Below are 27,042 nucleotides of genomic sequence, written 5' to 3'. Positions count from 1 at the left end.
TATCATCCTCATCATCATCATCACCATCATTATCACTGTCATCATCATCATCATCACCATCATTATCACTGTCATCATCATCATCATCACCATCATCATCACCATCATCCTCCTGCCAAGCGCCATGTGATAGCGTATTGTTTAAGAACTCCCCTCACTTGCTTTCCCACATAGTCTTCTTGATTCTTCTGGATTCACAACAAATTTTGTATTCTACTGTACACTCCAGGGAACAAGAAAGCCATGGGTTACCTCAACATTTGATATGAAGGGTTAGATGTTGGGAATGATACTCCCCATGTCCTTAAACTGAGTTACACCAGGGCTTTACAAATCTGGTTACATGTAATGCTTTCCGTCAGAAAAAAAAAAGGGGTCTTAGAAATTCTTTTCATGACTTCTGCTACAGAAACAACACCAGTGGAAATTTGCCATGATACCACTCACTCACCTCATACGCAAACTTGTCTGGTTCGCTCAGCTGTGATGCTTGGCCGGCATAGCGAGCCAGATTGGCAACCTGCACAAAACATTTTAAAAGAGAATGGGCAAGTTTTCTTGTAAGCATGTGGTTCAACCGATTCTATTATTTAAGTCAATGATAAGATTCACAATATCTGCACAGATAAATCTTGATAAGATTCACAATATCAGCATAGATAAATCTTTGCATACCAAATTAAAATCATCCCCTCGACAGATAACATGACTCTTGATCATATCTATCAGTTTTTGTGTAAAAGCTTTTAAGTTGGATTTATCCAAATCTTCCCATTGAAGATGAGTCCCGAGAATACTAAGGCAGGTGTTTATGGGAAATGCGTGTTATAGCAAAATCAGTCCGTCCTCAACGGGTTAAAGACTGTATTTTACAATGAAAGTAAAAAGCAGGTATATTCAGGCATAGTTTCCACTACCCCCACAGTAACAAGAAAGACCACACATGAGTTGCACATGTAACCAAAGAGGGAGCCATCACGGAAACCAGAGCCCACATTTAACCCACCTCTGAGTCGTCTGGTGCGAACTGGGCCAGCTGTTGGATGTGGGCCACCGAGAGACGCCGACACTCCATGGTCAGGATGTCTCTCTTCAGCTCCTCTACGGGGGCTCGGAGATGACCCAAGAGGATGGCTGCCATGGCAACAGAGGAAGAGAAGGAGAGAGATTATCTATTTAATTCATTTACACACATACTTGCATGTACACAAATACATTGAACATACACACACACATACACACACGTAGTTACAACATACATGATGCACCTACACACGCATAGAATGTAAACAACACATAAGAAGAGCATACACATTTAAATGCACACACATAACACAAACACAAACAACACACATTGGCAAACAAATACTTTAAAAGTGGAAATTTTCGCGTACTTCGCGCAACCAGAAACTAGCGCGAAATTAAAACCACGCGAATATTTTTGCATGCCATATGTTCCAGTGGTTGATGTCTTGATACCACGGAATTTAAAACACGCGAAACTCTTCTTACCTGGCCTAGCGCAAAAAATTAGTCACACGAAAATATCCACTTTACAGTATACAACTAAATGCAAACACACATACAAACAACACATGACATACATACAAACTGACAGACAGTCAGACACACAAAAATGCAGGTAAATCTTTTGAAGAGGACATCTTCACCCCTATTCACCCGATCTCTAAATCAAACATGCAGGACACACAGCCATATTTCTCACCCACCTCCTACATACAAACTATTACTTTTTGCAAACATACTCCAAAGTCTTACCTGTGTTATGAGCCTTCTTGTGGTTGATGACAAAAATGTGGTTTTTCTTGTCCTTGGGACTATTCAGTGCTGTAAGAAAATAATAGCACACAATGTTGACAGAAATCTTTTGTTAGTGGACAGAGTGGTAACTGCTCAGCTCTGACATCAAAAACTCTTTCAAAAAGTTCTAAGAGCAAAAAAAAACAACAACAAACAAAACAAAACAAAACATAGCAGCACATATGCTAAGGATTACAAAATTTAGGGAAACACACACAAAAAAAAATCATTGTGATACTCAGAGGGAGGCCAAAAAAGACCCTAACAAATGCAATGTATACAAACACTTAGCACAAACATGAAACGGACACAGAAAACAAACAAACAAACCTACAAGTAGTATTTTAAATGACTGGAGTACAAAGTGCAGAGGAACATTCATTGAATTCTCTGATGTTAGAAATAGTTTTCACAATTACAAGATTTAATCATATTTTGTAAATCTTTGTAGGAAAACATGGACAATTTTTGTGTAGACTTTTTAATTACCGGTAATATTTCGGGTGATCGTTTCTGGCTCACATTTTTAGTGAAGCCAAATTTAAGATGGATTTGAACTGAAATTTTTGAAAAAAACTCAGCATCTAAAAAGCAAGTGTTTACATCTAAAAACCATGGATTAGAGGTAGTTGATAAAACCTCACTCTTCCATTGTCTACTGCATTCTAAAACAATTAAGCACAGGACACGACCAAAGAAACAAGTGAGTACACTTTCTACAATGAGTTAAAGCAGTTGTTACAGAAGCCACATAATTGTTGCCTATTCCTACAAAAGCAATGAATAGACTAGCACTAGGTACAACTTTTGGCAATAAACAACACAAACAAATATAATGCAACACTTGATTGCACACAGGACAAGACCAGACAAGATTAGACAAGACAAAAATAAAAACAATGTGTGATCCAGACTTATTATGGCCCCCTAAACATTCCAGCTTTATGAATGTGTGACTCTGCTGTGTTACAAGATAACAAGGGACATTCAACAGATTAACAGTGAAGATTTTCTGATCACCAGAATATATACATTATATCCAGACACCTAGCTTGGGAACATAAGGCATACCACCAAGTGCTCAACCAAAACCAATATTTCCTTTTACTACCCAAACTAACGGATGTAATAATAGCAAGTTAAAATGGAAATAGCAACACAAAATGGAGTCATCATGATGTCCATGGAAATTTCCTAGCATTTTAAGACATTGTTAAAGCTTCTAGCGCAACAAGAATACACGTCAGTGTTTCTTTTTTTGCTTAGTCCTTACAAATTTCATAACAGATTTGATGAATTGCATATTAGTTTAGATGCATTTTATTATTCAATTGAATTGCGGTCTTAGGTGTTCAGTATGTATCTCTGTTGGTCAGATGGAACCATTTGCTTACACTTATTGTGTGCACCTAAACAGAGCCAACTTTATGTGTGCTTGTGACTTCCCTACAACTCATCACTGTACTGTGACTACTGCACCTTGGGAAGGCATATCAATGCCAGTAGTGTATTCAAAGGATATCATTTACAGTGTAGTTGCTACAAACAGTTGAGATGAAATGAATGATTAGTGCAATGTTCTATCTCCAGCAAGCTTTACGGAAATCTTTCATCATTTTAAATTCTTGCACTGAAATCTGATCAATCTGCATTATGAAGCCTAGCCTCAAGCAAGCTTTTGTTTGTGGTTGTGTGTTTTGCATGTACATTGTATCTCCTCTTAGAAGCACATATTGACATTGAATGCAATTAATACTATGCAACTTCAGACTTCACAAAGTAGTACAAACAAACAAAAATAAAAACACTGGAAGAACAAAATGAGTTAAAATCATATGAACAAAAAAAAAAGCTAGTCTACTATTTTTTTTTTTCTTTTTGCTCTACTGAAACTAAAAGAATGACGCATCAGAAGATGAATTTAACAAAGAGTACATGTACAACAAATCGGTTATCTGACCTAGCTTGCCTACTCCACTCCTGCCAGGGCCAAACTCTGTGAAAAGCACAACATATATATTTTGTCTGAAGACACAGGAATGCAGGTGTATCAAGAGAACTTCCAACAGAATCTGACTTCAAGAATCCAGATATAACTCAAACTGTGTATTACTGATCGTGATTTATACCCCCACCTAAACCTGAGAGAGTTACTGTATAGCTCAATCCACAATATTTTTTGTGTGTTTATTATCAAAAAAAAAAAAAATTTTACCAAGGCAATGCATTGTTTAATGTTGACGACCAACTGGAATTATTTTGCTCATTTAAAATTTTGCTCATCAGTCACATATACTAAATCTCAAGTCAAATGCTCAAAAACTGAGACAGCTAACTTAATTTTAGAATATTTCTGTATGTTTTCATTTTAAAAATGTGTTACCATGGCAACACACTACTCGACATTGACAAAAGATGAAGTTTGCATGTCTTCATAGGAGTAGTTTGATCTGCAGGTTATTGCAATGGACAAACAGACCAACTGATTGACCGCCAGGCCATCCACTGAGTGATTCCTACAATGCATAAATAATCATTACCCCCATACACACTGTGTGTGGGTGAAGGTATAAATTTGTTTTTCTCCATAGTTCTAACTGTTGACTGTCACTACCACATTGGTACATTCTTTTAAATACCATCTGAAGAGCGAGACTGTAATAAGTCTGCAATGCTCTACAGCATATTCTTTGTGTATGCTACACAAGCCCATGTGACATTTCTGGGTACACTGGTCTCCATACCTTATTTTTTACACAAGAACAGCCAACTCTTTGTCACCAACAATGTAACCAGTTCTGTAACCACCAATTAAACCTACTTTCCATTGATTATTTCAGCAAGTTTCCACTTTTCACTTGTCAATAGGCTTGTTTGTTTGTCTGTTTCCTCTTTTAATTGCTTTCTCTGAATGGAAATTATAATGAATACAATAATTTTTCACATATTTAAGTTTTTTGTATATTTCTAACATTTTGGACTGATATGCCTGTCATCAACAGGAATCAGCAAAAATACAGACTGGAATTAAAAGCAATAATTATGTTTTTCTATGGCTTCCCTATATTCATGGCTTCAATACAGCCTCTACTAATAGCATTAAAGGGACTGTACAGTACTGGTTGAGGTGGGGATTCATGTTCTGAACATTCTTAAGTGAGATAATGAGAAACCTCTTATGAAATAATAAAGAGCATGTAATTCTAAGAAGGATTTAAGATTTATTTGATGAAAATTGGTTTTCAAATGGCTGAGATATCCAAAAAAGTGATAATAATAAAAGGCGACAGGCCACGCCTTTTATTAGGATCTCTTTGTTCACCTTGTTTTTGGATATCTCAGCCATTTCAAAACCGATTTTAATCAAATAAACTTTTGATACCCCTTAGAATTGCATGCTCATTGACATCTCATAGAGTGGTTTCTGAATATCTTGCAAAACGTTAAAAGCTAAATTCTCACCTCAACCAGAACTGCACACACCCTTTAACCTGTTGAGGATGGTTTGATTTTGCTACAACATGCATTTCCAATAGACACCTGCCCAAGTACACTTGGGACTCATCCTCAACGGGTTTATACAAATATCCCTGAAGCTCCTGGGCTTCATTTTCATCTAAGAATGAAATGGGAGCACACTCACCTTTCCCTTTGCTCACTGTGCTGAATTTCTCCTCTAGCTCAAGATGCTTGATGACATCATGGAAGTAGCCGTCTTCATCTCCGAGCTGAAGCAACGAGGTAAAGTATGAGAGAGGAATTCAGTGAGAGCGATGAATGCACAGAATCATCAGTTCGTATCTCTTGTCTAAGACGTGGCAGGAACAGACATTTACCAATCCAAGTCCCAGAGTGATTTCACTGCATTTCATTATCATTACATCCGCCAAGGAAGGAGGTTGTGTTTTCATCGGCATTGGTTTGTTTGTTTGTCTGTGTGCAAAATAACTCAAAATGTTGTGAACGGATTTGGAAGAAACTTTCTGGAAAGGTTGAGAATGTCACAAGGAGCAGATGATTGAATTTTGGTAGTGATCTAGGAATTTTTCTGGATTTTATGAAGGATTTTCAATATTTTGGTAGGTAGGGTCAATGAACTTGGGAGTTCAAGCTGCGCATTTTTTGAGGTTTGCATAAGCGCACAAAATTGCGTGCTCTAGTTTCTGCTATGGTGAGGCACCGCACAGCTGGAAGTTGATGATGTAACAAAAGGTTTCCGTATAGGGAAATCGAGCAATTTTCAACATGCATATGTATGGGTGCAAATCACCGATCTCTATGGATGACAAGATCAATGGTGGAAATGAGCTGCTTGGCAGAAGTATGCACTCTCAGAAAGTGCTTTTCTAGTTTGTCAATTAATCTTTGCCTCTGAATTTCACTTCATATATTCTATTGGAGAAAAAAAAAAAAAACTTCAAAACTCTGCTAATGAGAGTGGGATCAGGAATTCAAGTCTTTGAAAAGGTGTTGCCAATTGTAAAGCAGGTATAAACTTTACCAATTAGAAGCTTTAGAAAATTCTGCAACTGACAAAAAACAATCATGTATGCACAAGCAAAGGACTCAAGTGGCAGGGAATTTTTCACTTTACCTCATGAAACTTGAATGAGGAAAGGTAACAATAATAACAAAAAGAGACAGTACAATCGTACCACATCACACCACAAACATATTACTGGGACTTGAGGGTTAAGAGGATGGTGACGTAAAAAAGGCTTTCCACCAGATATACTGACAAGTTGTTTTTATCAAGACACAAGCAGCCAAAGAATCTGACCAAAAGAATTTTGCCGACAGGATGAAAATATAATTCTGAACAGATAGATTTGCATTGTGACGATTTTCATGTACTTCAACAATATGTATGATTGTAATCCTTCATGATCTGAATTGCAAGTAGATGAAATGTTTTCAGGACCCCTTCATTCATCACAAAAACAAAACCTAAATGATAACTGTAAGGTGTAGGCAAATGTCATCCAAAGTCTTCTAAGATGTTTGTTATAACCTGCCCAGCTTTGACCATTTTTGCCCCATGACATATCGCATTAAAAATAATTTCTATGATCATAACCAGTGAACACATACTTTGAAGATGAAATAACAGTATTTTGCACAATAAAATAGCATTTTCTCAAATTTACCAATGGACGCTTTAAGCTGGAAAATGTGGGAAATGGCACCATGAAAGAACATTTTATTCAAAAGGAAAAAAAGTGGGGCCGTCTTTCTCACCCCACTCCAGACGGTATTCTCTGTGTCCTGTAGTTTCTCCCAGTTGAGCCTCTTGACCGACATCTTTCCCTCTCTGGTCCAGTTGTTGTTGACCTCTCCCGGGACCGGTGGAGGGGGAGGGGGTGGCGGCGGCGGTGGAGGGGGCGGTGGGGATGTGGGCGGGGGCGGAGGACTCCGTGGAGAGGATGTTGAGGAGGAGGCAATGTCTATAACAAGAATAGACAAAAATTTTAGTATGAAATTGAAGGCTCTATACTTTTAAAAGGACAGAAATATTCGATGTACCACAGCAACTACTATTTGAAGGTGTTTGAGAAGTGTACATGTAGGTCCATGAATTGCCCGATGAAGTGATGACTAGAATATCTCTTGCAGCCATCCGTCTGCCTCAACAAGACACATTGGACACATTTCTTCCAGACATTTCAAATGTCAGACACAGAGGGTAACCTCAATTGCTGTATTAACATCTTGGAGAGTGTTTTTCCCACCTACACTCCATGTATCTACAATAAAGAAGGCAAAGTCAGTAGAGCGTTGAATGAGTGATCCAATGGCTTGCTTTGGATACTCTTGCTTGCTATTGCTCACAACAAGTAAATTTCTTCACACAACACCTCACTGTCTTTTCTTTCTCCTTATTAGACATGGCTGTACCACAATCACACACCAAACTCACTCTACACCTCACTGGAGTTGCATGCCACATGTACTTCAAATCACTTTAATTTTTTTTAATAAAAGAAGGGAATGATACAGTCATTCGCATTGAGTATGTGTTAAATGTAGCTATATAGTATACTGTGTTGTAAAAGCTGCTCGTAATATTCATTGCAATATTAGTAAAATGTTGGTATTGGCTTCAAGGGAGAGGGCTCATGCTTGTTAGTTGGGCAGATGCCAGACAAAAAGAGGTTACAAAAGAGAACATTATATCAACCAGATATCAATCAGTCAATCAATCAATCAATTCATTTATGACACAGATATCACAAGCTTCAAAGACTCGGCAACTTAGAGCACCAAATCATCTGCATACTGAATTTTCAGCATGTGTGCTTGCTTAATATACAACAATTCCTCCAGCAGAACACATTACATCATCAAATCCTCACTAACTGTCTACACAGAGCAGCAGTAATGCAATGTGAGTTTGATTTAGCAGTATTTTTTTATTTTTTATTTTTTTTGGCTGAATTCACATTTGCTAGGGTCAGTACTGGCACTGTTCCTGTTATTTTGGATGACAAGAGTGCACACAAAAGTGTGATACTGCTAAGACCGAAAGAAGTTGAGATATAACTTAGCATGGAATGCAAATGAGATGGCAGGCACCAATACTACAAATCAAAAACAAGTATTCCGGCTCTACTTTTAGGATCATCTCTTCAAATTCATGTGGTAAATATTTCTGAGAAGGTACACTGTGTATAATGGTCATTACCAATATTTTTGAATGATACTACAGGACACCAGATGTATTATCTTCTTTCTTTTTTTTTGTCATGATATTAATTTTGTTTACAAAGAAATAGAGTAACATGTTTACCACCTTTCTTAAAGATGTGCCTGACAGAAAGTATATTGTGCATCACAGAGCACAAACATGAAATAAAAGTGAAAGGATGAAGGTGCATAAGATGCCTGCTGAAATTCTTACCCGCCTCATCACCATTGATCATGGTGGACTCCAGTGAGCCATTGTGCTCCTCCGTGGGCAGGGGGATGACGGGGGGAGGGAGGGGGCGGGCCTGGGTCTGGGGCGGGGACTGGTGGCTGTTGCGGATCAGATCCTCCACCCGCTCCTGGATGCTCTTGTCCGAGAGGGGCGGGCTGGCGGAGTGGTTGAGGCCGGCGCTGGAGCCAGGGGAGGCCTGAGAAAGGGACGGGGAGATAGGGCAGAAGATGATATCATCCTGAATCTGTGCTTCAACATATAATCATGACCAGTGAAGGCAGATTTGTTTAATTTCTGGATGCTCAGTAGAGTTATAAAATTTACGTTATTATGTTTTAGTGAAAAGTTGAGTAAAAAAAATGGGATTCCATCAGGAATATTCTACTGAAAAATGAAAATAAAATTTGAATTGAATGGAGTAAATGTGATTTCCTACTCTTTTCTATGTGTCTGTGACCAAATGACAGCATAATGCTACATTGCAATGTCATTCTCCATATGGTTTTGTCCTGTGAAATTCTGTAAATTCTTTTAAACATGAGGTCTTCTTGAATGATCCCTTTAACTTCTGTTGGTCAGTACTCAAGTAGTTCTTGCTATGACTTTCTCCTTATAACTGAATATGACTTGTGAATTATGTGGTTTTTAAAGGATTTTTTTTTTCTATGTACTTTGCCTGAACTATGCATGTTATTATTTGCCTGTTGCTATTTTCACCTTGATGGCAATGATCGTTTTGGTTGGAAGAAGACTAACGAAGTATATAGTATGTGTTCCTGCATCATTCTGTATCTGTATCTATATCTATGTTACGGTGACTGAACTGCTAGTAAATTAGTTATCATAATCTTGAATTACTCTAGAGTCTTACATGTGACTCCAGATTGTAGGAGTTGTGGGCTTGGGATGACTGTCTCCTGGAACTCGATTCTCGCCTCCTCTCCCTCTGCCGGGCCGGAGGACTGCCTCCGCTGCTGTCGGACACGCTCCGCCGGAACTGTTGCTCCTTGGGCGTGGAGAAGTAGAAGTTGGGCGAGGCGCTGGACGCCACCATGTGGGCCTCGCCGTGGGTCTCGCCGTAGGCCTCGCCGCGGCGACCGCCGGTGGCGCCGCTGTGTCGTGAATTGTTGTTGTTGTTTGCGCTGTCGCCTGGGGCGCTTCTTTCTCGCTGGGACCTGGGGGGTCTTGGCACCGATCTTGATCGGGGTTGGCGGTTGCTAGGGGGCATCGTAGCACTCTCCTCATCTGACACTAAGTCAGCGACAACTAAACGAGACAATCACACAATCACGTCATGCATCCTCTTCTAAATGAGAGTTCCATAAAAATGATTTCCGTATCGTCACTGGCGTGACAAGACCTTGCGTATCTCAAATTTTGGTGAAAATCACTTTTTGGGGATAGATTGTCAGACAATTAAGTTCTGTCATGTCCAAATCCTACTCTGTCGATAACCCCAAAAATGAAGCCAATAAGGCATGTCAGAGCAACGGCAATCCCAATTTAAGATACAAGGATTTGTCACTCCAACAGCAGTATTCATCTCTTTCTTCCCGGCCCTCCTAACTGCATGTTGACTGCTGAAAATCAAGTCCACTCTCACTTCCAGCTTAACCTTTCATAAATGGTTCGAGTAACAGAGAGAGTGCACTTTCAACATTCATATCAAATATACTGATCTGGTAGCCATGGAAACACAAAGACAAATCTTGTGAACTACAAAGCAGTTCTGTGAGGGAAGCATAAACATCTACATGGCATGTGGGTAGCGGAATGTCACAGTGGTATGCATGCATGAAAAATTCTGGCCATGTGTCATTTTTACCATTTTTACAAAGGCAAATGCATTTGTGATCACAGAAACACAACATGTATGTGCTGCAACTGTTGTGGATCTGACATGACATATAAATGTGTGCGCACAGTAACATCTCAACATTGTCATGCATTAGGCAGTTAACAATGTAACAGCATTCATGCATTGGTCCAGAGTGTGACACAGTGCAACTCACCTTTGTTACAATGTGCAGTTACTCTGCGAGCTTTTTGTTGTTATGTGAAACAGCCACAAACAAGCATTATTCATTTCAATTTATCGAAAAAAGAGTCTATCTAGAGCAAGTCATCCTATAATCCATCACACATTAAATTACATAAATCAGTCAATGATCATGTATTTAAGATTCAGATCCAACATTCAATATCTGTTCAAATTTCAATGAATTAACCTCAGCTCTAGTCTTGAGAGCAACATTACAGCTTGATATTTCTTTGGTACATGTATGCTCAATTCAAGCATCATTCGCAGTGCTCATGACTTGCTGGGCTGAATGTAGACATGCAGTATTCACATGTAGCTCTGACAAATGTTGTCTACGCAAATGAAATGAACATAAAATTAACATAATCACTGTATGTTCATACAAAATTATTAGAATAATTTCACCTTATTTGTGGACCCCATATAGTCACAATTCAGAATTACTGCGAAGGAATTCCTTCAATTCTACAATCAACTGAAGTTGTGTTACTATTTTGCGTTTTTAAACATGGGGGTGTCAATCGAAACCTGATCATTTTCACAAGGGGATCCATCATTTTCTATCTAAACTGATGGAAAAGTTGATCTCAACTAACTGTAATTATGAACTGACAAGAGACCCGCGGGTCTAGCGCTCACCCGAGTATCGCAAGTTCACCTTTCACGCAGTCACTAATCTAAATTATTCACAGCTCTACCAAAATTTGACCAGGCATTCTCAAGTAGAAGATGAAAATGTACAATAAGGGCCCAATTTTTTTAAGATTCCTTAATTTGGGGGGATTGGGGCCCCCTGGGGCCCTCTGGGTGGGGCATGGTGCCCATTTTGATAAATTGAGATCCTGACCCCCTAGGGATGCTACCTGCCAAGTTTGACAAAAATCCATCATGAGGTTTTCAGGAAGAAGATGAAAATGTACAATTCAGGCCCCCATTTGGACCCTTCCAACCACCACCCCCCCCCCCTACCCAAGAGGGGCACCCCTGGATCTCCTATGAACAAACTTGAAACTACAGTCATTAATGTACTCACTCATAGTATTATCTCAGCTCTATATATAACTTCTGATTCTAGAGAAGATTTATAAAGATTCCTTCATTTGGGGGATTTGGGACCCCTGGGGCCCCCTGGGTGGGGCATGGTGCCCATTTTAACAAATTGAGATCCTAACCCCCTAGGGATGCTACCTGCCAAGTTTGGTGAAAATAGGTCATGGGGTTCTCAAGAAGAAGATAAAAATGTACAATTTAGGCCCCATTAGGACCCCTCCTCACCCCCTCCCCTGGGTCCCAAGGGGGGCACCCCTAATTCTGCCATGAACAAACTTGAAACTACAGTCATCAATGTACTAACTCATAGTATTAACTTAGCTCTATCACTTCTGGTTCTAGAGAAGAAGATTTTTGCAGATATTCCTTAATTTTGGGGGTTTGGGCCCCCTGGGGGCCCCCTGGGTGGGGCATGGTGCCCATTTTCACAAATTGATTTCCTAACCCCCTAGGGATGCTACCTACCAAGTTTGGTGAAAATGGGTCATGGGGTTCTCAAGAAGATGATGAAAATGTACAATTTAGGCCCCATTAGAACCCTTCCCCACCCCCCTCCCCTGGGTCCCAAGGGGGGCACCCCTGATTCTGCCATGAACAAACTTGAAACTACAGTCATCAATGTACTAACTCATAGTATTAACTTAGCTCTATCACTTCTGGTTCTAGAGAAGAAGATTTTTACAGATTCCTTAATTTTGGGGGGTTTGGGCCCCCCTGGGGGCCCCCTGGGTGGGGCATGGTGCCCATTTTAACAAATTGAGTTCCTAACCCCCTAGGGATGCTACCTGCCAAGTTTGATGAAAATCGGTCTTGGGGTTTTCAAGAAGAAGATGAAAATGTAAAAAGTTTACGCACGACGCACGACGGACGACGGACGACGGACGACGGACGACGGACGACGCACGACGGACGACGCACGACGGACGCCGGACGAAGGGCGATCGCAATAGCTCACTTGAGCCTTTGGCTCAGGTGAGCTAATAATTTGTGAAGCTCCCCAAGAGAGCCACTCAATCATTAGAGGAGTAGATAAAATGTTACTATAGTAGCTGTTACATACCTGCCATGGGGTTCCTCACGTAAGAACCCATTTCCCCGTGCTCAAAACCCCCCGTATTCGCTAAAAAAGAATCCGACAGGCGTGATCGTCTGCGGCCAGCAGGGAGGGAGTGAAAGCTGCCGTATCGGCCCGCGCGGCCCTGGGGCACGTAGCGCGGGGCCGAGGCCCGGCTGTAGAACAAGCGCTCATCAGGCAGAAAATCTTCAGCCTCTTCGAAATCTGCCATGCAGGTGGGGGGAGGGAGTAGAAGGGAAGGGAGGGGAGAGTTAGAGGTGTATGAGGGAGAGGAGATTTTAGCCAAGTGGCATTTTAAGCTGCAGGGTTGTTTTTTTGTTGTTGTTGTTGTTGATTTAAACTTATACTTCATGCACTGAGTGATTCAGATGCAGGGAGGGAATTTCACAGCACACTGTTTGCTCATAAAAAAAAAATGAATGACATGGAACAAATGCGTAAATCATCCGATGTCCACACCGAGTGTCCAAAATCTCATGCTGAGCTACAGCTTTCTTTCTCCTACATGGGGCTGATATCCTAAATACTGGCAACCATTCTAATGTGGTATAGAAACATCTGTAGCAGTAAAGTTGCCCATAATTCACTCAAAGTGACTGGTTATGCGGCTAATAAAGAGCCCTTATTTCATACAATATTATAAATCCTTTTACACCAAAACTTAAAAGAAATAGTATAACAGACCCATATACAAACTTTGAAGCAAAACTTAAAAGAAATAGTTAAGACCCATATATCTCTGAAGCTACTTATATCCAAATAAATATAACAAAAATATTATGACAGAATTTTAGATTCTTGTTGTTGCTAGTCACTATGAGGAAATATCACTTTTGTGATATAAATTTATTTTTTCTTCCATTCTAGACATTACTATCACGGTATATTCTTTGAAACAATTGGAGAGTAGATGGGACATTAAATTCTGGGTTTTGTTTTGTTTTGTATTTAGTTTGAAAATTTCATTTCCTTTCATAACTGCTTTCTACATTTAATGATTACATAGTTTGTATTTACAGCTGGAGTTACAAATTAGTGATAATTGGGGGCTCACAAACTTTTTACTATACCCTGTTTAAAACTGTTGTAGATGAGAGTTAAAGAATTATTTTTTCATAAATGAAGTGAATTAACAAACCCTGGTTCTAAAGTGCACATTTGTGTAACCTTTGCATACAAGATGATAATATAGTGGTAATGCACACAGGTTCAGCAATACATTTACATTTTGAGTATAGAAGGGATACATTTTGTGTTTTTGAAAACACAAAACATGTGAATGCATAGACTAGGATGTTATGCAATGCAGTGACTCATACTTACATACAGCTGTAAAGCTGTTTAATCAACTGTGCTCAAGCTTTGTCACTATACATAACAACCTAAAACCTACCCAGGTACAACTTTGTACATGTACGTCTGATAATGTAATGACACAGATATAAAATTTAAGAAATGTATATATACGAATAATAGAAATATATGCATTGTAAGCAAGCATCACCATCATGAAGGAATAACACATGAGAAATGATGGGGTTGATTGATTTCACAGGACAATTTCCATAACTTCGACATGTGGCATGGTTCAGGTTGCTAGCTAAAACTTCTCGTAAAATATTTCTTAGTTATCCTTGTAAGCATGAGCAGTCACTTGATTTCAACTCATGAATACAGGTATCATGCATATACGATGTTTTTCTTATCATCATGTGGTACTAAAGCTCTTCACACATAAAATTGCTGAACGCCCCTTGAATTGTTGTTGTTTGCCTATCCCCCATCCCCATTCTTTTATCTTTCTTTCTTTCTTTTTTCATTGTTTTATGGGTGGGGGGGGGGGAGAAGAAGGTTAAGTTTGACACGCATGTTTGTATGATTTTTCTGTGACCAATATTCACATTTTTGTATATTTTCCAAATACACTTGCATCCATATTTTTTCTATTTCAAATGAACCATTCAATATACTTGTCATGAGAATTATTTTGATATATTCTATTCCATGATAAACATTCTAGAATGTCCTGCAAAATGACAGAATGGTGCACATGAAATGGACCAGAAATGACAAAATTTTACCATGACCCAGGACATAAAGATGAAATAAGTGAAGGAAATATATTGAAGAAACATAACTCAAAGTATATATATATATATATATCAGAACATGCAATACAGATAGAGACGCAGATGAATATAGATACATAAATCTTAGTAAAACGATATACAGGATAAACAAATGAGACTAAATGATAGCAAATATTGCTAGAAGAGATAGAAAGTAAGACCTGGGCTGACATTCAAAATGGAGTTGAAAGGTACTACACACATTGACAACTACTCCCTCAAGGAAAATCCAGCATATCCAGCATCCCCAGCAGAAGCCAGATGTGAGCATTTCTACGAACACTTCTGCAAAGATGTGTGGGTGGCTATGACAAATACATCTACAAACTTCAAAGACACTTTTACACCTGTCTTTAAACGTCTAACTTATTGTAGGCCACTCTGCTACCTATAATTGCAATCACATTGCAAAATATAAGAATGAACTGAATGAGACATAAACTTCTCATTGCCATTTATAAGATTTAATAAGATTTCAAGCATTTTCAATTAACCCATAGTAAGAAGATTGTTCAAATTCATGAAATTCTTCCATTGAGTTGTTTTTATTGCAGCCCATTGACAAATCGCTCTACATCGACACAAATAAGCACTGAATTGTTCAGTATTTTAGTAGTACATTGTAGGTATGCCCGTGATTTCTTTTGTCATGGCTACTACAAAAACACTCATTAATTCAGTGCTTACATGTATTTACGTCAATGGAAGGCAATTTGTCAATCAGCTGCATAAGAAAGAGTGTACTGCCTTGGTAACTCCTAAAAGTATGATCACACATGCATTACTGCAAGAGACAAGCTACAGGTGTATCTATGGTCTACAGTTAAAGGGCAACTCATTTCTGTTCAAGATATTCAACAATTCCAGGCAAATATAGGCCTTAAAGACTTTAGAAAAATAAACACAACGCCAAAATAGAGAAGCAGAAGAGATGAAAGGTTGAAAGTTATAGTTGCAGATTAAATGAATACTCAGTCTGAAAATAGAAATGGGTACTGTGAGAAATTGAAAATGCACTGTAGACCATAGCCTGAGAGGCAGGTAAATGATAGAGAAATATGGTGTATCAAAAAAAAATGATTAAAAAAAAAAGTATTTTGGAAAGTTTTGGCAACAAATAGAGAGAAAGCTGCAAGGAAATACCACAGGAACCAATAGAAGTCGAATGGTGCACATATGGTATATGAGATGAGAAGCTACAGATCTTGACTGCAGATATTTCTAAGCTTCATCTTTACCTCTTTCATTGACGGGTAAGTATATCTTGTGAAGATTTCGTTCGGAAACTACAGGAAATGAGTGAAACATAATAGACTCTAATCACATATTAATAATCAAAATTATATCATCACTTGTCTAAATGCATCAGAGTGGTTCTGTAATTAAACCAGCTTCCAATGCTGAAATTACATGTACAAAGTATTACCTTTTTTCTTTTTTTTCTTTTTTGACTCTTGAAATACTTATCTGACACACTGTGCCATATCAAAGCATAGGGTTGAAATTGAGAGGGCTTGTAATACAAGTGTAACATTGCTAATGTTACATTTCTTTGCTCACATGTATTCACAATAACTTGTTCTGTGAAATTGTGCATCAAGCTTATCTTGGTATGGAGCAGAGGCACCATTTACTAAATGCATTGAGACATGTCATCAAAGTTCATTCAGTCAGTCTTTCAATAAGCTCATTTTATTTTTGTATTTACATGTAGAACATATTTTTTCTTTCCATGATGTTTACCTCATGGAAAGTAGTTAGCTGTGTTCAAGTGTGCATTGTAATAATTCAACATGTACTACAAGTTAACTCTCCAGTAGCTGGGAAAATGTAATTAATTCATAGTTCTACATCTGTGGATATATATATTTTTTTACCATATCTTCTACCCCTTCTTCTTGGAATGGGGAATATGTCAGAATCGTCGTCGGTGTCGTAGCTATCGTGGGTGAGGTCCGGCTGGCTGCGGTGCCGCATTCTCCGCGGATAGGTGCCCGCTGCCTCGCTGTACACCGACCCGTCCACGGAACCACGCGTGGAGAATCGCGGTGCTTCGTATTCATCAGCTGCCGATTTCAATTGGGATGCATGTTAAGACGAGGGAGCAAAGCAGAAACAGGGATGTTGTGGGTTAATAAGGGATCAAGCTGGCAGCCAAGGGGGCGGCATGGGGGGTAGGGGTTGTTAAAAGATTTTCCTATCTGAACTTCTCAAATTTCATGCAACATTTTGAATGAACAAATGCAAGATATTGAAAAATGAAAAGCACAGCCACAACTATAAAGACTATAAGACTTGATTTCTTGCCACTCTCTACACTTCAACACCTAAAAATGATAAAATCATAAATGCACTTGATTAAGTCTCACGATGATGAAAGTTAACACCGCAACTTACTTGCCAGCACTAAGCCATGATGCATACTGTATGTTTTCTAGCACATGAAAATTCTGATGAATATACACATGAAATAACAATGGCAAATGGATGTGATGTATGCAGTGATTGTACACACTTGCACTATGATATGTAGAACACACCTGAATATATTGTGAAGTCCCTATATTGATCCAACAGTGCATATAAAGCAACAAAATTTGCAGCCAGGTGCTGTATGCAAAATAAACATGATGCAACACACTACAGAATAGCAGGATGGAGTATATCAACATATTATATGCAATGGAAATTTGAAGCAATCCGGTATTTAATTGCTAGGTCAAGCCCAAGAGTGTCTGCTGGTCAGTCAGACACAGAATGAGAGTGGACTGGCCCAATCCCTGACAGACTTTTCCAAACACAGATACTGGCAAGATTTCGAAAGAAAAGGCATGAAATATAGTGAAAAGCTACTTCAAATGACGTTTTGTCTGCCAGTACTGCTGTCTCTGTTGTAGATGATGACATGTTATTCTCACTCATTCACTACTTAGTTTACCTCTTCTTTTTTTTCATCCTTGACTGTCACAGTGTACCAATTAATTTTGAAATATTAGGAATCATTTGGAATTATTTAGAATTATTTGGAAAATATGTACACATAAATAAATTGCAGCTCATTTTGCATTTTCATACTAGATACTTTCACCTGTTTCATGTTTAATGCCACGAGATTCCAAACCATAATGCGAACAGAACGGTAGCGTTACAAGTAGTAGAAAACTCATTAGACTATCAAACTGAAAAATAAACAACTAATGTGATGGATTTGGCTGCAACAAACACAAATATGTGATATGATTAAAAGTGTTCAAATGGAATTCGGACATGAAATGGATACAGAAAAAAAAAAAAAATCCCTGATTGCTAATACATGTAGTTAAGGATGATTGATGACAATAAAGGAAAAAATGAAAAACAAAACAAGAACCTGTGTAAATGAGAATTACAAATGTAAGTCAGTTTTAGCATGCATTGTTAGTACCTGGAAGGATATAAACAACTGGTGCTGTCCATGCTAAACAGTGAACAAGAATAAAGGAGAAAATGAAAGGTCCTGTCTCATATGATATGATACAATGTATGATGGCAACACACATTCTTTTTTTTTTTTGTGAAGTCAAATTGATTTACCCAACTGATAAACACAGAATGCTGCTAATCTCAAAGAATTAGCATGGCATGATAGGTATTGTATGGGCGCACAACAACAACAACAAATCCTTATGTATGTATACTAGAGATATACATTGTTTCAATTTACACAAGGAGTAACAGCAATAAATATGTGCTGGTTTAAAAAAGAACAGAAATGGCCAAAAGTAACAGGAGTTGCTGACATTGTGATTTCCAGCTAAGTTGTGTGAAAAAAAAAAGGTTATACAAACTGCAGAAAATTGGTGATAACCATCATGCAAAAAAAATAATAACCATCATCATCATCTTTGAGAAAGAATCTACTTGGGGGAGGCATAAGGGTTTTGTGGAAGTGCATATTCAACATCAACACTGCAAGGTACTCACAGGGAAATTATGAAAAAAGGAGATAATACCAAAGAAAAGGTGTTAGTACAGATTTGTGTTCGTGACTTGGGGCCATCGTTGTCACACAGTGCGGGTTTCTGAGGTCAATATTACTGATTTAATCTCTCAAACAGTGTTATCAAGCATGATGTTACCAACTGTATCAATACACTTTATTAATTCGGCCATTCACTGATTATGTTTTACAACATTGGCAAGGTCTGCATTGCAACTTTTCTCTCTAATGGCTGTACTTCCACAGAACAACAGGGCATGAATTAAATACCAGTAATGATGAACAGATGATGATATTAGTGCTTATGCTTCTATTTCTTTTTTTTTTTCCTTCATGGTATCAGCACACAAGGTCATGTATAATTAGTATAATGATTTTGTTAAAAAATTATGTGTTGACATTTGACATTCTGTCATTTCTGGAAAGTGGTTAGAATGCCAAGGATATTGTTCGTACCTGAGCTGACCATAGCAGGTGGAAAAGATCCATCTGTGTAGCGTTTGCTGATCAACTTTGGCTCTCCAGAATCTAATCAGAGAGATTGCATTTCCATCAAGCAGATTGCACATTCATCAAATTATAGTTGTGTTCACACTACGCTTGAAATCTTCAAAGCTTCAAACTTTGATTAGCTTGGAGTTTTAAAATACAATGCACGTCCACATGGAAGCCTAATCTTAAAGGACAAGTTCACCTTCATAAACATAAGGATTGAGAGAATGTAGCAATATTAGTAGAACACATCATTGAAAGTTTGAGGAAAATCGGACAATCCGTTCAAAAGTTATGAATTTTTGAAGTTTTTGTGCAGTAACCGCTGGATGAGAAGACTACTGCAGTGTGTGAAAAACTTAGATGTCACATGCGTACAACAATATAAGGAAAATATAAAGAGAATTTCACAAAATTTCATCTTATGAAAAAAGTACACATTCCCCCGACTCGTTACTGACAAATGTTATGGGTAATATTATTCCCCCTGCCTTTAGAAAGAGGCAAGTCAAGTGCTCTTTTATTATGCGAAAAAAGTGAAAATATGTTGAATTTTCTTTATATTTTCTTTATACTGTTGTACGCATATGACTCACAAGCTGTAGTAGTCTCCTCATCCAGCGGGTCCAAAACAAAAATTTTAAAAATTCATAACTTTTGCATCGATTGTCCAATTTTCCTCAAACTTTCACTGATGTGTTCTACTAATATTGTTGCATTCTCTCAATCGTTATGTTTATGAAGGTGAACTTGTCCTTTAAAGACTGAATCTTCAAGTGACAGTCCCACTCTATGATTAAACCAAAGGACCTGAAGAAATACAAATAAACAGCACGAGCAATAAACCCGATAATGTGCAATGATACCGTAGTGTACAACAGGCACTGGAGGTTGACCTAAAAGCTGTGGGGTAATAGGCTTCACAGAGAGGTTACCCTAACCTACAAGTTTGTTGATTATGGTGTCTACACAGCACAAATCAACAAGTAGGGAACCCTCCGTGGCTCTTGGATAGAGCATAAACCTTATAATGGCTTGTGGTTTTAATCATCGACTGATCTTTAAGGTTGCTATAACTTTCGAGTCCATCTACATGGGATTAAAGTACAAGCTAACCCTCAAAGATTGAATCTTCAAGCTAATCTTTAAGTTTAGGAACATCATGTGAACATAATGAACTTATGGCACAATCATCTTACAAAAGCCTTCCAAAAAATGGTAACATTTAGCTGGAGTTCAGAAATCAACTACAGGGGGTGGAGGAAACATGCAATGCGGGTATGCATGGAAACTTGTATTATACAGATACTACTGATTTATTCTAAGCCTACTGGCATGAAATCTGTAACAGGGTATGCTGAAATTTTTGGTATCTTTGTACACAACTGTAAACAAATTTTATGAAGCAAGGGTATGCAAAAGGAAAATGGACTTTAGTTATGAATATCGACATTATACTTAAAATTACTTTGTCTTAATCATGAATGTTAATGCTTTAAGGATTTGACAGGATGACAAAAGCTTCATCTACTCTCTGTGGTCTGTTAAAATTTTCTCATCTATGCAAAAAAAAAAAGTCAACTTAAACTCAGCAAAATTCCATACGAGTCTGAGAACTACCAGCTACCACATTCTGTGAAAAAAAACCCTAAAGTTTCACCATGTGGAGGGCATACGTTGTACTTGAGTTTGCTTTTTAAACTCTATTATCTTGGATACTTTGCTGTATTGAATTTGGAGGACACGATTGTACTTCTCAGGATATTCTGGTAAAAAAGAAAAAAAGAAAAAAGAAAGACCCAAGACTTGAAAGCATGACATCATGTTTCATATCATGGATACCCATCTTAAAACTACCGACACGCTGGGATGGCAGCAATTGAAAATGATTGTTCATTTGGTTGTTGTTGCTGTTGTTGTTGTTGTTGTTGTTGTTGTTGTTGTTGTTGTTGTTGTTGTTGTTGTTGTTGTTGTTGTTGTTGTTGTTGTTGTTGTTGTTGTTGTTGTTGTTGTTGTTGTTGTTGTCATTGTTGTAGTTGTTTTTGCTGCTGCTACTGTTGTTGTTGTTCAATATGGCAAATGAATATAGAAGTATTATGAATCGGGCCTTTCTGACTAACTTTGTCTTGAAACTAACTGTCAGGATATGAAGGCAAAAAAAATAAAAAAATCATGATAATAATATGGACAGCGGAGCAAGCAGACCCTCTAGTGCAATAATGGAAAAAAAAAGGACAAATAATAGCAACTTTTATAGTGAAAACCATTAACTTATACACCTTGTACTAACTCGCCCCAAAACTTCAGGAGGGATACTCACAGTCCAGGTTGCCCAGGGAGCGGTGCCGACGCATCCTCCGCCTTCGCTCCTGCTGAAACATGTACGCTGCCTCTCCTAGTTTGGGGTATTCGGAATGGGACGGGATGGATCGAGTTTGGCGGGGGTGGGTTTATTTTGTTTTGTTTTGTTTTGGGGTGGGTTTTTCAAAATTTTATTCCAAAGCAAGCCAAGATGGACACGCATGCAAAACGGCAGAATCACAGAAAACAAAGTTGGATAGGAGACACAGAAAGAGGGAGAGAGAGATAAATAAAGAAGAAAGAAGACAAATAGAAAAAGAAAGCAGCAAAATAAGAGGGTCAAACCAGGAAGCACAACAAGCAAACATCGTGCACGCAACTGTGAGGTGCTGAAGTCTACAAGAGGTCATGCGCATGCATTCAAATGTTACATGGTGCCTATAACTGTACAATGGGTGGTGGAATAATTAACTGTATAGCAAATCATGTCTGGTCAACACAACGCACTGAGAATGCTTACTCTTGCAACTCATTATTTGTAAATCTATACAGCGATTGGTACTAACCTACATGAAGCACAAACATCACGTTTATCATACAGCTCAAATTGTTACATGATCAGAATACTATGAATGTACACCGTAAATATCGTACATGTACAGTATACGTACAACTGTATATGCACCACATAGTACAAACACAACTGTACACCTTGTAATGAATGACAATGGACTAAACTTGTACTGCTCCACTGAAATTATTGTATTCATAAAAGTATAAAAAAGGCAACTTAAATTTCCACAATGCCTCTCCCTGATTTTCTCATGGTTGCATTTATTTATAATAACTATGCTTTTCATAGAGTTCCGTCGCACCATGCCAACATATCTCTCTCCTATGTTCAATCTTACAAAAACTAGTATATTAATTCATCTCTAGTGATGACTAAGTCATTACAATTAACACATTTAGACATTTTTCTAATTCCAGGCAGTCAGATTATAGGTATAGCTACAAAACATATTCACAATGTCAAGATGATCATTTCCATGATATCACTATTTACTTTGGTGGGTCTTTCCATTTTTTCCTGAACTTTTTGATTCTCAAAGAAGACTATAAAAAAGCCTGCTATTCCAACTTTAGGTTGTTCTGCATGTACCCTTTTCTTTCCACAGCATATCAAGGCAGTTTTCATGAACCTACAGAGCTCATTGGCTTGGTATAAAGAAGGCTTCATAATTCAGCAAAAGCTAAAATTTCTACTTGCTACACAAACCAGGGTGTGTAGTACCAAGAAATAAACAGCTAGCTCTAATGACTCTTATCATCGAGGCAAAATGCCTGTGACTGTAACTTTCACAAACCACTTGGACGACACAAAATGAACTGCAATGCAGTGTTGTGATTTCAATTCAGTTTTGGTATCTGCACACCCACACTGAGCCACTACAACAAAAACTTGATGCACTGATGTTCAGTTTAGCAGCATAAGGACACAACTGCATGCAATTCACCTCTACAACTCAATCATGTATGATTGTGTGTCTTTTTGTGTGTAATCAATTTCAAGGCCATTGACTCAATATCTACAGCTGTATATTATCAAGTATCTCAGTTATGTTCTACTCTATGTGCCTTTCTCTCACGGTACCTAATGGCATGGCTGTTAGCTGGCTGTCAAGTTTTTCTTTATGGAGCAGAGTAAGCAACAGTGGGAACTAAATGGACACACGATGAAGAAAATGCGCATTGACACAAACACACATATACATACACACATACACATACATTTGAAATGTATGTATGCACACTTCATCACAACTCACCTGGCTCAAACTCGCCGGGAGCGCCGAAGACAACGTCACCGTAGGAAGGCGTGATGTCGTAGCTGGCAGCACGGTTGTGGTTGCGGGACCTGGCCCGGCGTGACGTCTCCTCGTCGGGGTGAAGCAGGCTATTCTTGGGCTTGTAAACAGCATCTGCAAACAAATGGGTCACATACATTGTATCATTTACAATATACATCATGCGTACATGTAGTGAGCTGCACACAGAAGCACTGATTCCACTATGATCATAACAATGACATCACCTTTCTCAATAAAGCTAACCATCATGAATTATCACCATCACTGATACCATCAATATTAAATCACCAACAGCATTAACACTATCATCATCATCATTAACATCAACCTTCTCATTATCACTATCATTATGTTCATCAGTATCATCACCAACATCATCATCAGAATCATTGCCATCATCATCACGACCATTACTATCATCATCTTCATCATCATTATCAGCACTATCATCAGTATCATCAACATCATCATCATCATCATCATCACCATCATCACCATCATCATCATCATCATCATCATCATCATCATCATCTTCATCATCATCATCATCATTTTCATCGTCATGACCATTGATCTTACCCTCATCACCATCATGATCATTGCCATTACAACCATCCACATAATTCTCATCTCATCATCATCATCATCATCATCATCATCTCTACCTGCGGCATGTCTGTCGATGAGATAGATGACCTTCTTCTTGCACCGCTCCTGCTGGTCGTCAGGCAGGATGTGGATGATGTAGGGCCAAATGGTTCGCTTAGCATTGGTGTCAAGGATCGGGAAGATTTCAACAATCAGAGCATCCAAATTCCTGACAGGAGAGAACAAAGGATGATTTTTGATTCACAACAATGACAATCGTTGAAGAAGCTATTCAGATCCGCTTACACCCTAATAACATAAACAGGGACAGCGGAATTGATATTCCGGATGAATGGTTACCTGTCATCCGCCACCATGCTCTCCCCCTCCGCAGCCGACGGGGACGGCATGGCACCCCAATCAGTCCCCGTACAGGCTGATTTCAGTGTTTACGCATCACCGCATCGTACGCTGTTGTTTACCCCGCCTTGTTTCCTAGCTACGACGTCCGCAATTCGTAATTCCGCCACGACTTAAGACGTGACAAAAGAGCACCGGCGGCGGGAAGCATCCTGATTGGCTGACCGTTATCGCATTGTCGAATAATAGCGCACCTTACGCTCCAGCAAAGCGGAACAATGGCGTGCCCTTGAGCACAATGCTCCCTTCCACCAGCCCTATAAATAGGCATGCGCTGCAGCGTTCGGTCTACTTTGCCAGACGAAGGCCAGCAGAATTCGTGGCCGAAACGTCGTACGCGTACATTTGTGTTTACCTCGCTTCGTGTGACAAACGATTAACTTTATTCTTACAGATTCTACCACGATGATGAACATCTTGCGTACTAATGACAATCATCTTCATAAAATGCACACAATTTTGACAGGATCTAGCCATATCACAAGCAAGAGAACATCTCCAGTCTACTTCTGAGAAAACATGATAATGACAACTCATAATCTTCAAAAGAATTTTCTAAGCACTGCTACAGTTATGCTTGCTGTACAACACTACAGGATTCAAAAGCTTCAAACACAAAAACCTAAAATTTCCTAAAGCTGTTCAAAGAATGAATCTCTAGACTCAACACACAAGTGATAATAACCATGTGTGCAATGCTGGTGTGATTTTATATAAATTCTGGAATAACTGGAAAAAGTGACATATTTTATCATGATGAAATTACACAATCTCAACATGGTGACATTTTTAAACACAACAGGAGGCAAATATGAACAACAACAAAAAAGAAAGATGTCCAATTTAGTGGAAACAAACATGTGCCATTCTATTTTTCCTTGTCTGCTACACACACAAAAATGAGTGAACAGTCATAAGTTCTCTCTAACTTGATTGTAAGCTTTATCCTCATAACTATCATGTTTTGTATGCTTGTGTATACTATAACAGTGTGGCATATCCTTTGCTAAAATTCTCACACTTTTGCCCTTTCATCACAAGGAGATGGGACTACATACCACAGAATATCGTCTGCACTCACCTGGTGTGATGGTAGTCACGGAGACACTTCTTGATAACCTTTCTCTCCTCAGACGTAAGATGGTGCTCCATCTGATGGAGGAGTGAGAGAAGGCATGAGGAAGAAATCATTCTCGAAGGCAAGATAACTGTGCTGATAATGGGACACACACATGGTAAGAGCCTCTTCGAATCTCTAACATTTGAATAAAGCACTAGATAATTCCCTCTATCTCCCGTTGCACTATCGTTGCATTATGTGCATTATTTGTTTTATAAAATGATTACAGCATTGTATCATCTGATGTCAAAATGTCTGCTACTCACACAAAAATGTGTGAACAGTCATGAAAGTTATCTCCAACTTGATTTTAAGCTCTTATTCAACTACATGTATCATGTTGTATATGACACTGTGGCATATCTTTTTGCTACAATTCTCACACTTCTGCCCTTTACATTATTGATTAAAATATCTTCTATTAAAAAACATGACCTCATGTTTTTGATAGAAATGTAGCTCCATGATTCACAAGAGATGCAATTTATGAAGGATGGTACATCTGCTCTCTCACCAATAATCAGAAATTTAACATTTGGTATGAATAATAAAACATTTACTGATGTGTGTGGTTACAAGTACATTTTACCTTTTTAGAATATGAGACAATATCCCTGCATTTTGTCCAAGAGGTTTATCCTGTTAAATTGAATGTAAGGTTTGATTGCATTGTACATATTATTTTCTTCATGTGCTTGTAATGCAGAACATCCTACCATTTCCTTGAAGGTTCGTCCTAAAGAGTACAGGTCCATTTTGCCCAGAGACTTTAGACCCGCCACACTCTCCCCATCGTAGGCCGTGGTCGTCGCCCGACTCGTTCCAGACTCCGACCACCACCCCGCCACCGACGTGACATCACTCTGCAGCGTTGTGCTCGCGGCGCTCGACACCACGCTTGCACTTGCCACAGATGTGCCTGCAGCAATTGGAATGCAGTGGAGTTGGTAAGCACATCAAATTGTCCTCAAATGCATTAAGCTACCAACTTTGCCATAACAAACACACCATCTGTTGGACAGCATGAATACATGACGATGCAGAAGCAATTTGGAAATTGAGTGATTTCATTAGCAGCTGCATGGTGCCTCGCATCTGCAGAAATGTTAATTGATTCTTCTTCATGCAAAATGCAATATCAGTGGGCGTAAGGTATGACAATTACATTACCATGTTGCTAATAAATTGATGTTACATTTACATTACTGCTACCACGCTAACCATGAGGTGCAAGATGTG

At 38.6% G+C, this 27,042-nt stretch overlaps 1 protein-coding gene across 1 annotated transcript in view; it reads right to left on the bottom strand.

Annotated features, from left to right (window-relative positions):
- The window catches only part of LOC139708922 (delphilin-like), a 50,228-nt gene that overhangs the window by 6,608 nt on the left and 16,578 nt on the right, over nucleotides 1-27,042 (bottom strand). Inside the window, exons 7-23 of the mRNA XM_071620886.1 lie at nucleotides 26,520-26,722; nucleotides 25,765-25,835; nucleotides 24,341-24,492; nucleotides 23,634-23,786; nucleotides 21,824-21,898; nucleotides 19,468-19,539; nucleotides 16,910-17,098; nucleotides 16,271-16,318; nucleotides 12,889-13,107; nucleotides 9,609-10,003; nucleotides 8,720-8,933; nucleotides 7,060-7,265; nucleotides 5,465-5,549; nucleotides 3,782-3,817; nucleotides 1,780-1,848; nucleotides 1,007-1,134; nucleotides 452-520 (exon numbers count right to left, since the gene is read on the bottom strand). Of these exons, the coding sequence (XP_071476987.1) occupies nucleotides 452-520; nucleotides 1,007-1,134; nucleotides 1,780-1,848; nucleotides 3,782-3,817; nucleotides 5,465-5,549; nucleotides 7,060-7,265; nucleotides 8,720-8,933; nucleotides 9,609-10,003; nucleotides 12,889-13,107; nucleotides 16,271-16,318; nucleotides 16,910-17,098; nucleotides 19,468-19,539; nucleotides 21,824-21,898; nucleotides 23,634-23,786; nucleotides 24,341-24,492; nucleotides 25,765-25,835; nucleotides 26,520-26,722 (2,384 nt within the window). The remainder of the gene's footprint in view (nucleotides 1-451; nucleotides 521-1,006; nucleotides 1,135-1,779; nucleotides 1,849-3,781; nucleotides 3,818-5,464; nucleotides 5,550-7,059; nucleotides 7,266-8,719; nucleotides 8,934-9,608; nucleotides 10,004-12,888; nucleotides 13,108-16,270; nucleotides 16,319-16,909; nucleotides 17,099-19,467; nucleotides 19,540-21,823; nucleotides 21,899-23,633; nucleotides 23,787-24,340; nucleotides 24,493-25,764; nucleotides 25,836-26,519; nucleotides 26,723-27,042) is intronic.

The sequence above is a fragment of the Diadema antillarum genome, unplaced genomic scaffold, assembly GCF_040938485.1.
Source record: "Diadema antillarum isolate AM-2024a unplaced genomic scaffold, OU_Dant_1.0 seq00001390_RagTag, whole genome shotgun sequence".
Taxonomy (NCBI): Eukaryota; Metazoa; Echinodermata; class Echinoidea; order Diadematoida; family Diadematidae; genus Diadema; species Diadema antillarum.
This window is presented reverse-complemented; position numbering and strand designations above follow the sequence as displayed.